The following is a 14696-nucleotide window of genomic DNA, read 5'->3' on the forward strand; positions in this document are numbered from 1 at the left end:
TTTCTCAGTTGGCTAGACCAGTGGTTCTCTAAGCTGACTCTGTATGAGAACCGTTCAGGGGCTTGTTACCACAGATGGCGGGGCACCACCTCCACAGTCTCCCATTCAGTCTGGGGTAGAGCCTGAGAACATGCGTTTCCAACAAGCTCCAGGTGAGGCTGGTCCAGGGACTGAGCGTGCAGAACAACCGAGCCGTATCTACAGTCCCTTACACAAGAGAAGTTGTTCAGGTGAAAAACTGACTAGCCCTCATTCTCTGTCTGTTAAGATTAGAAAAAGCCAGAGGGAAATACTAGAAATTATTTAAAACAGGTTTGAAAAAGGAACACTATTGATCTGTGGAAAAATTTTAAAAGTCTAACTCTTGGGGATACAAATATTTACAAAGCATCCATTGCATGTAACACATGGATCAGAAAATAACTGTCTTTGGCCATGAAGTTCAAATCAATTCCTCTGAAGTAATTAAAATAGAATGTATACAAATGCATCTTTAAACATGGGCTGATTTTATGCGTAAATCAAGCCTCTTTGTTAAAAGAGCCTCTTGTTCTCTGTGCACTTCCGTAAGTGGCTCTCCTCAGCTAGACGGGAGGTTTCAGGCAGGTGGGGACTGAACCTGTGAGATCATCACTGTATCCCTGTTGCTTGGCACAGTATCTGGCACATGGTAGGTACTTGCTCAATGACCATCTAGTGAACGAATGACTAAATAATGTCTTTTCTAAAACAATTTTCTGCACACCACACAATTTTTTTTTTGCTTATGATATAAGAATCTAGGGGCAAGGAGTTTTGTTTTTAAATCTGAATTGGTAGCTTTTTATTTTAGGTTTTTCTAACATGGTTTTCTCAGATTCTTGTGGCTTAGAATTAAAGATAATTGTTTCCAAATAACAGTGCATAAGGGTATTAATTTCCTGATGATGCAATAAAATGTAGGCTCTTGCTACACCTTCTACTGCCTTTTTTGTCTTGTTAAGTCATGGGTTAAAGCATTAAGAACTGCCTCGCTCCATCTCATTTGGCAGTCACATTCTCATGTGACACTCACGAGACATTCTCATGTCTCGTCTTTCCCAGCCTCACAGAGCCCTGCTGGTTTAATAGGCACAGCGACCTGAGAAAATGCAGTGGAGAGATTTGGAATGAAATAATGTACCCTGGAGGATGCCTGGTCCAGGGCCACAAGCTGGCAGAGTGGGGCAGTAAAGGGGAACTAACCTGTAGTGTGAGTTGCACAGGTATCCACATGTGTCCGGTTCTTTAGATAACATCATCTCATTTAAATCTTATGACACCACTTTGCAAATGAAATTAGGCTCAGAGAGATGAAGTATGTGACCCAAGGTCATGTGGCCACTAAGACATGAGGGTAGACAAACTGTGGGCCCCAACTCCCTGCCCTTCCCCAGGGGAGTGTAGGGTGCTAGAATCACCCCTGAGCAGGTCACTGCAAAAGCAGTGGTGGCAGGGGTCCCACACTGTGGCTGCTACACTGGTCACTCAGTGTTGAAGTGGGAATCCCAACATTTTGGCCTGGGGTTTCCATTCCAAGTTTAGCTCAGTCCTGGGTCAAGGAATTTTTTCAACTGGAAAGGTGAGTTGGTCCCAAACTCTCAATTTACTTTGTCCTGCAATAATATTACTTTGGGGCAATTTCATTTCAGAATGGGACATTCCCAGGGCAGCCTTAGGGATCCTTTCTGGGACCTCAAGAATATTTCCAGACTGTGCTGGGCTACATACAGGTAGAATGCAGGGCTGTGCTCTGCTTCATTTTCATTTTAATCAGGGCAGGAAGAGTATCAACATACCGCGAGGTCTCCAGCATGAGACTGCAGCTGGTTATCAGCCTTAAGCTTTTTGTTGGAGGTGGTGGATGCGAACAGACCACTGCCATTGGACCTGCTGGAAGACGTCAAGTCCTCACTGGAGTATTTGTGTTTAGAGGCGTCGGAGAGGGGTGAGATGGGCGACCGGAGCAATTTTTCATTTTTATTTATGGGTATTGCCAAGCTGAAAAGGAAAATCACAGTAATGGAATGTCACAGAGCCGGCACAGGGGGAGGTAAACGTTTTATATATGACCCTACCCTCCTGTTTAACACCTGCTGGGAGGAAGACATTTACAGGGAATTATTACCCCAGGAAACAATTTTATGGCATTAGGACAGTAACAAATAATAAGCAAATTTCACTCATTGTTTCTTTACGTGTCCTACAGGATGAAGAGTAATTCTGGAGTTAAATAACTAAGAACAGTAAGACCTTCATTTTCCAAGTTTTTTCATCCAAGGATCTCAAAATACACAACATTTTTCCCCCTGTTTTCCTAGTAAGTGTAAACAGCAAGTAATGAGAAAGTCACTCAAATGATATATGTGTTCCTTAGATCTTTTTAAAAAAATTCTCACCTGAGGATATAGTTATTGATTTTAGAGAGAAAATAAAGGAGAGAGAAACATCAGTTTCTTGGCTCCCATACACACACACATGACCTGATCAGGGTCTGAACCCATAACCCAGGTATGTGCCCTGACAGAGACTCAAACCTGTGACTTTTTGGTGTATGGGATCATGCGCCAATCGACTGATCCACCAAGACAGGGCAGTGTTCCCTACCCCTAAAAGGACTTTTGATAACACCTGAGCTTACACTAATTATTACATGGAGAATAACAGAATCTCAGAATAACCTACAAAGCAAGAAGCAACTTTCCATTGTTAGGTTTAAGAGCTAATGAGGCACTGATAAGAATAAACACAGAACAGAAAGCTCATCAGAAGTTACACTTTCTGATTCCTAGCTCCTTATTTCCTTTACAACTATTGTTTGTAACTCCCCTGACCCCCAAATTAATTATCAGAGAATGGAGTTATTTATATCTGAGTTTTTGCTATGTATATTATATTGATAGGACTTTCTCTGTTACTTAACTTTGAGAAAAAATTGGGAAGAGGCACATTAGCCTGGAAGAAACTGAATCATTCTTAATTTGGGAAGCTCGTAGAAACTACCTGATAGAGTCAGTTAAAAAAAAGTAAATCCACTTAACAAAGATTTAGTCATCATTCCTGTAGTTATGATGTCTTAATTGTATGTGCTGGCTATCACTGCAAATAAGCCATTAAAGTCACTTCAAAAAGCAATTTCCTTAGTTGGTGGTGACAGTGTAGAAATTACAAACACAGGCCCTGAATGATAGAGCCAAGGTTCTAGAGATTATGCAAATAGACATGTTTAGGGATAGAATTTGTGTTGATAGATTTCTTTTTAAAAATATATATTTTATTGATTATGTTATTACAGTTGTCCCAATTTTTTTCAGTCCTTTATTCCCCTCCGCCCTGTACTACCCCTCCCACCAGCACTCCTCGACCTTAGTTCATCTCCATTGGTTGTACATATAAATGCTTTGGCTTCTCTATTTCCCATACTATTCTTAACCTCCCCCTGTCTATTTTGTGCCTACAATTTATGCTTTTTATTCCCTGTACCTTTTCCCCCATTCTCCCCATACCCCTCCCTGCTGATGACCCTCCATGTGATCTCTACTTCTGTGAATCTGTTTCTCTTCTAGTTGTTTGCATAGTTCATTTTCGTTTTTGTTCCTTAGGTTCAGTTGTTGATAGCCATGAGTTTGTTGTCATTTTACTGTTTGTATTTTTGATCTTCTTTTTCTTAAATAAGTCCCTTTAACATTTCATACAATAAAGTCTTGATGATGATGAACTCCTTTAACTTAACCTTATCTGGGAAGCACTTTATCTGCTCTTCCATTCTAAATGATAACTTTGCTGGATAGAGTAACCTTGGATATGTCTTCGCCTTCCATGACTTTGAATATTTCCTTCCAGCCCTTTCTTGCCTATAAGGTTTCTTTGGAAAAACCAGCTGATAGTCTTATGGGAACTCCTGTGTAGGTAACTGTTTCCTTGTCTCTTGCTGCTTTTAAGATTCTCTCCCAATCTTTCATCTTGGGTAATGTAATTATGATGTGTCTTGGTGTGTGCTTCCTTAGATCCAACTTCTTTGGGACTCTCTGAGCTTCCTGGACTTCCTGGAAGTCTATTTCCTTCACCAGATTAAGGAAGTTCTCTTTCATTATGTTTTCATACAAGTTTTCAATTTCTTGCTTTTCCTCTTCTCCTTCTGGCACCCCTATGATTTGGATGTTGGAACATTTAAAGTTGTCCTGGAGGATCCTAAACTTCTCCTCATTTTTTTTGAATTCTTGTTTCTTCATTCTGTTCTGGTTGAATGTTTATTTCTTCCTCCTACTCTAAACTGTTGATTAGAGTCCTGGTTTCCTTCCTGTCACTATTGGTTCCCTGTATATTTTCCTTTATTTCACTTTGCATAGCCTTCACTTTTTCCTCTATTTTGCAACCATACTCAACCATTTCTCTGAGCATCCTGATTACCAGTGTTTTAAATTTTGCATCTGGTAGGTTGACTATCTCTTCATCTCTTAGTTGTATTTTTTCTAGAGGTTTGATCTGTTCTTTAATTTGGGCCTTATTTTTTGTCTTGGCAAACCTATTTATGTAGTAAGAGGTAGAGCCTTAGGTATTTGCCAGGGCAGAGCAACCCATGCGGCTGGGTTGTGGCACTGTATGTGGGGGAGGGGTCTGAGGGGAAACAATGTGGCTTGCTCAACTCTCCAGCAGCTTGCAGTCACTCCCTCTGCTACCCACAATCAAATTGGGCCCTTCTGGTGCTGATTCCTGGATGGGTTGGTTTGTGTAGGTTCTAGGACCCTGTGCGTCTCTCCAACAAACTCTCCTGTGAGGCTGGGGGTTTCTCCTGCTGCCTCAATTGCCACAGGTTTTTTCAGTCAGAGGTTTTAAGGCTTCATTTCCCCATGCTTGAACCCTGGATTGTGTGGTCTGTCTTGCTCCCCAGTTGTTCCTCCTGGTTTATCTGCATGCAAATGTGGGACTGCGTGCTCCATCAGCCACCGTCTTGCTGAGAGTCCTCTTTACCCTAGCTCCCCCTTTTCACTCCTCCTACTGGTCTGAGTGACTGTTTCTTCTTTAACTCCTTGTGGTTGGACTTTCATACAGAGTTCATTTTTCTGGCAGTTCTGGTTATTTTTTTGTTTTCAAATTTGTTGTTGTCCTTCTTTTGGTTGTGTGAGGAGGCAAAAGTATACCTACCTATGGCTCCATCTTGACCAGAAGTCTGTAGTAATAGATTTCTGGTTCAAAAAGCAATGGATAGCTAACAATTTAGAAGTGAGAAGATGCATTCTAGAAAACTGCCTTGGGCCAATCAAAGTGACTCAACTAGTGATGATGAAGGCACTGATGCTCAAGATGATTATGAATAGTCTGAATATTACTATTTCTTGACACATGAATGAAAAAGTCCTATTTCTAAGTCTCTCTCTCTCTCTCTCTATATATATATATATATATATATGATTTTAAATGCCATGCAAAACTAAATTATTATTAAATGATGTTTTGGACATATGATTATTTCTTCTTCATCATTATAATTTTATATAGTCAAGTTGACCAAAGAAAGTTTCTTTGGATCTCCTTTCTGGGATGGGTGATCACTTTATATAGGGGGTTTCCTCATCACGCCACATGGGTATAACTTGATAACAGTCATCACAAATACGGAATTACATAGACAATTTTTCCTAGAAAGTATTCAAAACACTTTCATAAGCACTGTTGCATTATTTGACATGAAACCACCAGAGTGAGCAGGCTCTGCCAGGCAAAAACTCTCCTGCAAGAGCTTCTGTATCTTGGGTTCCGTGAACTTGAATGGAAAAAGTCACATCCTCATTTTCATTAATCTCTCACTGAACTTGAGCATCTTGGATACTATTTATAATCATCATTGCTTAGAAATCACGGTAGTTACTACATCTGTTAGAAAGGTTGCTTAAAGCTAATGCAAAAAGAAGCATATGTATAACTATATTGCACATTTGAAAGACTATTTGGAACCATATTTCCCCCATTCACATTTTTCCAATATTTTGGAATACTGTCCACTTGGCACACAGTTTGTGAACAAGGTCAGCTTGCATGTGTGGCTCTCCCTGCTGCCTGGACCTGCAGGATCTCTGGCCTTCCTTCCCAAGGTGACTCTACCACTGCAGTGGGCCTGGCTCCTGTGCCCTTGTCTCCAGTTTCCTCTCTGAGTTTAGTGCTGCTCTATGTCTTTTCCTAACCTTTCAGTTTACATTTTTATGTGTTGTGCTGAAGCATTAATCTCCCCTTAAAAATTCTATGTACACAGTCAGGGAGAATGAGTGTCTTAGAGGAAAAGCGGTTTCCGAGCTGTGGTATTCTAAATGGAAAGAGCTTCTATGACTGATAAGAAGCTAGTAGCTTATGATAAATATCCGGGACCTTGCCGTGTTAGAAAGACATTTGTCACACAGGGGATTCAGTACAATGTGGGTCCATCTGGAACTCCTTCAGAGGAGTTACCTGGAGGCCATTTAACCTTGTAGACACGGATCCTATCTAATGCCACAATTTTAGTCTTTATCTAAGAGCTCCAGGTGTCTCAGATGAAGATTCTGCTCAAAGTTTATATTTCTCTATCTGTGTAATAAGCTTAGTGTTCTAGGAGCTCAGGAGCTATTAAAACAATGGATTAAAAATTCAGTTATTAAGTTCTCAGAGGGAAAGTGTGTCTCTGAGTGCAGAACTGTGTGGAACTAGTAACTGGTCTTTTGTTACAAGGAACTACTCACTCGCCCACACCTGGAGCTGTGACAGGAGGCACACACCCAGGCATGATTATCAGCCTCGGGTGAAACGAAGCAAAGTAAGTCTGGAGACCCAGACCAGAGCAGTCATGAAAAATCTGGCTCTTCTTTCCTATGACACATGACTTTCAGACCCAGAGATCCCTCTAGCTCACTCTGCCTTTGAGGAAGCACACATACCTGTTGATGTTCATGTTGCAATGATTAGCAGACAAAGTATTATTGACAGAGGCAGTCAGTCGTGAAGCGCTCTCTTTCTCTCCCTGGGCCTTCTTAATCTCCCTGTAGTCATCTTCGTTGTCAAACTGCATGGAAATAAGCAAAAACCAATGAATTCTGGATTTTAAGGGATTGTAATGAGCTCCTATCACCAACTTCCACCAAGCAAGGCCTCTGGGAGAGCAGCCTACTCAGGCCCTCTGGAAAGCATCTGGAGCAGCAATGGGAATGCAGCCTCCTTGGCTCTGGTCTAGGCTCCCAACAGCTCCTCAACAAGTAAGAATGAAATCTTCCAGTTTCTCTACTGACAGTGCAGTGAGAGGAAACGCACAGCGTTGTGATACACATTCAGGGCAAAATGTTACCGCCAACAGACCCGATGCAGCCCTCCAAAGATGCCCTGTTCCAAATTCACACTGCAGCTTCAACGTCTCTCATCCTGGCATTCCTGATATGCAAATCAACAGCCCATTCTGAGTAATGCCATGATAGCAGTGGCAAGCTTGAATCTTTCTTTTGAAATTCATGGTTTTATGAATTTCAAGCAAGGGTTGTTACCTCTTGGTGCCTTAATTCCAGTTCACAATGACTATTTCATGACATCTCAGAATCCTTAAAGTACCTTTTTATAAAATAGCACTTTGATTAATTTTTTCCCCGTGATTATGTTTAACTTTAGACGTGTTTTAAGGTGTAATGCAAGTGCACTCTGCAAAGTTCCATTTTTCGTTGGATAGCAGGATCACAGTAATGGCATATTTGGGGCTTTGACAGAGTTTTCCAGAAGACAAGCATCAGAACCAAAGATGGAAAGACTTTGACTTTCTCTCTAGCTGGGATTGTCACACAGCCTCTCTCACAAGGCTCCCAAAGGCTCCCAATAAAATCGTATCCCCTAAGGGGTCCAAACCAAACTCTGAATCCCAGGCCTGGGCTCCAGGGCTCCAGCAGAGTGAGACTTTGCACTTTCAGCAGCCAGATCTAGAGGTCCCATTTCCTGCACCCCACACTGGGGGCCTTAAACCTCAGATACTGAGTAAAGAACACTAAGAAAATGTTCCTTCACTTTTCTGTGTTTAATAATGACTCTTTAGATTTTTGTGAGCTGGGTGTCAGGCTTGGCATAAATGAAGTCTCAGAAGTTAAAATTTAAAAAGGCCATAAATAATAAAGTTATTTAAACACAGAACATTGTGGAATTTATATATATGTCTTTTGCACATCTAAGTATGCCTATATAGCTATCCATATTTCCAAACTATGTTTTTCAACTCGTCTCTGTATGTTTCTTATATATCTATGCACCTCTTCTCTCTCTCTCTCTCTCTGTTCTTTGTCTCTTTCTTTCCATTAGCCCAACCATGTATCCATCAATCCCCAAGGGATTGACTGACTGATTCATTCATCAATTAATTAACCACCTAGGGATGAATAGTCAAATCAATCCAAAAGTAATGAGAAGGGCAGGATATCTAGTGGAAAACATGAAGAAAGATGAGTAGGGAAGAAATGAGCTAACCCATATTACTGGATTATATTGTTTGACCTTGACAATGCCCTTGCCAAGGTGTCATCATTTTACAAAGAAAGTGAGAGTTCAGATCCCCCAGAAGGCCAGGGAGGACTATATAATTTGCTGGTTCAGCACAAAATGAAACTATTGGGGCCCTTGTTTTAAAAGCAGGAAAAGATCCTTGCCTTGGAGACTATTTTTTTTTTTGTATTTGACACCAAAAGCAAAGGTAAGTAAAACAAAAATAAGCAAGTGGGACTACATCAAACTGAAGAGCTTCTGCACAGCTAAGGAAACTATCAACAAAATGAAAAAAAAAGTTGCAAGTCATATATCTGATAAAGAGCTAATAACCAAAACATAAAAACTCACAGAATTCAATAGCGAAAACCCCCCAAACAATCTGGTTAAAAATTGGCAGAGGAGCTGAACAGACATTTCTCCAGAGAAAGACATACAGATGGCCAACAGGTACACGAAAAGGTGTTCAACATCTCTAATTGTCAGAGAAATGAAAATCAAAACCACAGTGAGTTATCACCTCACACCTGTCATAATGGCTATTATGAAAAAGACAGGAAATAACAAGTGTTGACGAGAATGTGAAGAAAAGGGAACATCCTATACCGTTCATGGCAATGTAAATTGGTAGAGCCACCATGAAAAACAGTATGAAGGTTCCTAAAAAATTAGAAATAGAACTGCCATATAATCTTGCAATTCCACTTCTGGGTATTTAGCTAAAGAAAATGAAAATACTAACTTGAAAAGATAGTATGTACCCCATGTTCACTGCAGCCTTATTTCCAACAGCCAAGATATGGAAACAACCTACATACCTATCAATGCATGAATGGATCAAGAAAATTATATAGCACACACACATATATACAAACAACAGAATATTACTCAGCCATAAAAAATAAAAATCTTGCCATTTGCAACAACATGGATGGACCATGAAGGCATTATGTTAAGTGAAATAAGTCTGACAAGAAAACATAAATACTGTATGATCTCACTTATATGTGGAATCTAAAAACAAAACAAAATAAAAAAAACTAAACCCCAAGCTTATCGATATAGAGAACAGATTGGCAGTTGTCTAGGAGTTTGAGGGGTTTGGGGGAGAGTGGGAAAAATGGGTGAAGGAGATCAAACCATACAAACTTCCAGGTACATAAGTCCTGGTAAGTAATGTACAGCATGGGGACTACAGTTGATAATACTGTGTTGCATATTTGAAAGTAGATGGGACAATAGATCTTGAAAATTCTCACCAGGAGAAATAAAATTTGTAATTATGTATGATGATGCATGTTAACTGGATTTATTGTGGTGACCACTTTGCAATATATACAAATATAGAATCACTACACTGTACACCAGAAACTAATATAATGTTAATTATACTACAATTTTTTTTAAAAAGCAGGAAGAAAAACATGTAAAGTACTAAAGTAGAAAACATTTCCTCTCTGTCAAAGTCTCTCTCTTGGTCTTCCATGGTGGTATTTACTTGGTATTTTATACTGTGCTCCTTGAAGGGTTGGCACACTTGGGGGAGTGAGTGTAGACTCTCAAGTGCCCGGGAATCCTGTCCTGCGGACTGGGTGCATGTGTGGCCCACCACAGAGGGTTTCCACTGCCTGCCATTTGTGGGACCCACCTGCCGAGGGGTAGGGAGGTCCAGTTAGGCATTTCCCCTTTCCAGAGCCCAACCCCAACCCAAGGCAAACATGCAACCCTTAGGGGATTGCAGTCTACTCTCCTGGACTACTTAGTACCTGGACCGTGGTTGCACAAGATGCCTGACCTGACCTGACCCTCACTGTGCCTGCCCCTTGTCCCGAGGCTTCAGGGAAGCAGCCCCATCCCTGGAAGGGCCAGGAGTGCAAAGGGGCAAAGGGCAGGCAGAATCTGTCTTAGGGAAATAGGTGGGGCTGCAAGTGAGACAAAGCTCACTGTGGTCCCACACATGCTTCACTTAAAAAACACAGATCTGAAGATAAAATGAAGACTTTGAAGATGGCAACCACAAGCATTAAACTCTAAGCCCAAGCTCTTCTAAGCATGGACACTGTGGAAAAATGATACACAACCTAAGGCTGGCTCCTTATTGGGAGACCCTGAGCCAGCCAGGCTGGACTCATTCCTGGTTCTGCCCCTTATCAGATAGTGAACCTGGGGCAGGTCACTTTAGGCTCCTGAGCCTCAGTTTCCTCATCTCTACAATGGGCATGACAGTAATATTTTCCTCATAAAGTTATAAGGATTGCACGATTTAAAATGTTCAAGTGCTTAGAACAGCATCCCTTGTAAGGACGTACATATGTGTTAACTGTTGTTAATGATTTTGTCCTGATTTGGGAACCATCCATGATTCCTTCAACATTTGGTTTGTCACCCATTGTGTTTTCCACTGTGGTCCAAGTTACTCTTGAAGATACATAACAGGAGAGGACAAAAATCCTCAAAATTGGCTTCAATTTATGACTAAGTTCCCAGGCAAAAATCTTTGAAGCTGCTGAGCATTTGGGCTGCTCCCCCTGTGTTTCCAGCTTTCCCTGTACTTAACTGCCTTTCTCCCTCCTGTGCTTAACTTGTTTACCCTTTTCTCCTCTTTTGGTGCCACTTCATCCCTGACCCTCTGATTACAGTCACGTGCCACATAATGCTGTTTTAGTCAATGATGGACTGCATGTACAACGGTGGTCCCCTAAGATTAAAACGGAGCCGAAACATTCCCATCACTTAGTGATGTTCTAACATCACAGCGCAAATGTATTATGTGTTTGAGCTGATGCTGGTGCAAATAAACCTACTGCACTACCAGTCATATAAAAACACAGGATTTATATACAATGCATAATACTTCATAATGACAATGAATGACTATGTGACTGGTTTACTATATATATTTTTATTGTTATTTTACAGTGTACTCTTTCTACTTATTAAAAAAGTCTTCTGTAAACCCCTATGCCGTTTTATGGTGGCAGCAGCCTCATACATCTCCTGTTTACCTGTCTCTTGATCACATCATGTTCTCTTGTGCCTGACTTAATGTCATGCTGTTCTGTAGGGTAACAGGCTGCGCGGGCCTGTAGCCCAGTGGCAACAGGCCATCCCATATGGCCTAGCTGTGTCATAGGCTAGACCATCTAGGTTTGTGTAACTGCCCTCTAGGAGGTTTGAACAAGAACAGAACCACCGACAATGCATTTCTCAGCATGAATCCCAGTCTTTCAGGGGCACAAGACTATACTCAAATGTCCCTCCTCCACAGGGCCCTGTTCCCGCCCCTCTCTACCACCAAACTCTTTGACCTACGGGACCAGGATCAACAGATGGCAGCTCTGAGGCCTCAGGCTGGTGATCCTCTTACAGGGCCCTTCTCCCACGGCCTGGCATCCCTTCCAGCAAAGAATAGGACTCATCACGTGTTTAGCTTTTCTACAGGCCAAGCTTCCAGCTTGCCTTGGCACACACCGACTGGGTAAAAATTTCCTGCATACCTACTTCATTATGCATTAATTATTTAGAGTTATAAAATGGGAATAATAATGGTACTTCCCTCGCTGGGTGGTTTTAGGGGTTTAACTGAGTTAAGGTATGTCAACTATTTACAATAGTACTTGGCATGTGTAACTACTCTATGAATGTTTGCCGGGTAAAGACACACAGAACTGCTGCCTCACGTGCCAGGCCAGAAGCCTACGTGTGCTCTGTCACCTCAAGCACAAGTTAAGGGACAGCCCTCCTTCCCGCCAGTCCCTCAGCCCCAAGCCTACCTTGCGTTTCCTCTTGGATTTAGGCAAAGCCTTTTCTGAGGGTGTGTCGGAGGGGTGGCTTGGAGGTGCACTCTCAGCGTCCTTAGCCGCAGGAGTGCTTAAGACCCCAGGCTCCTGGGGCAAGTGTTCTGGGATCCTGGACAGGAGGGTCAGGTCAATTTTGACCCAGAGAGACCTGACCTCATCACTATCCTTCAGGGGGGAGAGAAGTTCGTTGCGGCCAAAGGGGACCAGTGTGTAGAACTGCTCCTCCAGCTCCTTGGCGATGTCACTGGTGGTCCTGGCATTGATGGAGCCTACAGGTGCACGGGGGCCACCACCACTGCTGATGCTGCTGGCGGCCTCCTTGAGCCTCTGGTCACTCGCAGAGGCAGCAACGGCAGCAGAAGCAGTGGCAGAGGCAGAGGCAGAGGCAGCGGCCACAGCCTGTGCTTTGGCCAGAGGGTACTCGTCCTGCTCTGACTCCAGGTCGGAGTCTGAGGAGGAGGATGAAGATGATGACTCTGTCTCGATGAACTCCTTGGACTTGGGGACGATCCTACTCAAGCCCCTCGTGCGGCGCTTCTCGCAGGTGACCGAGGTGCGCAGCTCCTTGCGGTGGCTTGTCCTGCTGTTGCCACAGGGCCTGGCTTTGGTAGGCTCCGGAGCGACTGCTGCGCTTGCCCCCAGCGCCTCCGCGGGCTCCTCCTGACGTTGGAGGTTAGCACTATCGCCAGCTGAGGTCCTTTCCGTGCGCCTGGGGGGCTTCTTGCTGGCAGACCTCCGCGTGGGCGCAGGCACACTCTCCGGGGACACACCGGGAACTGTGGGCGGTGGGGCGGCGGCAGTCACGGCCACGGCCACAGCCGCGGGCGGGGACTTCTGCTTCACCCCCTTAGTCCCTGGGGCCTTGTTGGCTGTCCTTGGCCTCTGCTCTTCCCTGCAGGCGCTCTTGATGTCCTTCTCTCTCAGGCTGGTTTGGCAACCATCGGGGAGTTTCCCGCAGTCCTGCACTTGGTCTTTCCCTGGGGCGTAGTACTGATTGCTCTCCAGGCTGTGGCTTTCATTTTGGATCAGAATAGGAGGCTTGTGGGGATTAACTTTGTTCAGCCATTTATCCAGCTGCCACTTGTTAGAGGACGCAGGCTCAGCCTAAGAACAGAAAACAGGCAACAAACAAAACATTATTACAGACTCAAAAGGGGCCTGGCTGTGTTTACCTTCACTTATTCCTCTAGGAGTATGAGCAGAAAGCCCATGGGAAGCACAAGGAACTTGGGCCCAGGAGTAAGTGTGGCAGCTCTCTGGGACACAGGATGCAGGATGGTGTCCCTTTCCTGTCCCAGGTCACTTACATGTCAGTGCAATACTTTGAAACCAATTAGGAAAAATTCAGAGATAACACCATACTTCATTAGAACCCATTTTCAGCATCTTTCAGTGTTATACAATGTATATATTTTATAATTATATATATATACATAAACGAGATTCCAAAAGTTAACTGGGTAATAATGTGGGGGCCCTGTTAAAGCACTCATTTTTGGGGTAAGACTTACAATTTGGGGGGAAATTCAAAGAGGGAGCTAAATGGAGCCTATAGTCCCAAAGAATTAGCATATGGTTCTTGTGGTGAAGGCAAGTAGGGCATAGTTATAAACTTGCAGAAGCAGTGACTTTGAGAAGATGGCTTGTTCAGTAGTGTGGAGCTTCCACTTACCAGGAGACCTATGTGAGCCCCATGTGCTCTGGCAGCTGGACTTGGTCAGCCCGTCCTCAGCCTGCTTCTACGCCACTTTGCCGGGAATGTTTCAGACATGAAAGTGACGATGAAAGTTTTTAGCTGCAAGCAGGTTTGCTAACCTAAAGCACATCATAGGTTTTAAACTCTGCCCCATGGATTGGTTCCAAAGGGTCAAGAATGCCCCTTAACAGAATGTGAAATGTTTCATAGATGCCTCTTTCCAGGAGAAGGCCATAGTTCTCTGTCTCATAAAAAGGTTAAGAACTGAGTAAATGCTTGATTGGTTGATTGTTAATAAAAGCCCATTTATCCATCATCTGTGGTTATGAATAGAAAATAGGTATATCAATAAGTATAGAATGCTAGCCAGAGTGTTTGCAATTTGTGACTATATGTGAAATGTGGAAAGTGTTCTGAGTGATGAAGGTGATGCATTTTTCCTTCCTGACAGCCTCCCGCCCTCTGATCACAGCATCCACTGTTTCAGGAGAGACGACATAGCAGCTGGGAGTAAAGAAGACGTTGCTTAGCTTTGCATTTCGAACATGACTGGATCAAGTCCAGAGCAAGTCAGGCTCCCTTGTAGGAGAAAAACATTTTTTTTATACAATAATTTCAAAAGCTTGTTTTTATGTATCAAGATTTATTTTCCAATACTGAAGTCCATATTAAGAGCAGAATTTGGGACAAAACCCTATGAG

General features: G+C 42.9%; 1 protein-coding gene across 6 annotated transcripts in view; it reads right to left on the minus strand.

Annotated features, from left to right (window-relative positions):
- Positions 1-14696, minus strand: part of AFF3 (ALF transcription elongation factor 3) — a 593859-nt gene that overhangs the window by 39051 nt on the left and 540112 nt on the right. For all 6 annotated transcript variants that reach the window (XM_053664620.1, XM_053664619.1, XM_053664618.1 and 3 more), the window contains 3 exons: positions 12273-13403; positions 6927-7051; positions 1818-2019 (listed from right to left, as the gene is read on the minus strand). In XM_053664620.1, coding sequence (XP_053520595.1) covers positions 1818-2019; positions 6927-7051; positions 12273-13403 — 1458 coding nt within the window. The remainder of the gene's footprint in view (positions 1-1817; positions 2020-6926; positions 7052-12272; positions 13404-14696) is intronic.

Source organism: Artibeus jamaicensis, unplaced genomic scaffold (assembly GCF_021234435.1).
Source record: "Artibeus jamaicensis isolate MK-2021 breed Jamaican fruit bat unplaced genomic scaffold, CSHL_Jam_final contig_384, whole genome shotgun sequence".
Lineage (NCBI taxonomy): Eukaryota > Metazoa > Chordata > Mammalia > Chiroptera > Phyllostomidae > Artibeus > Artibeus jamaicensis.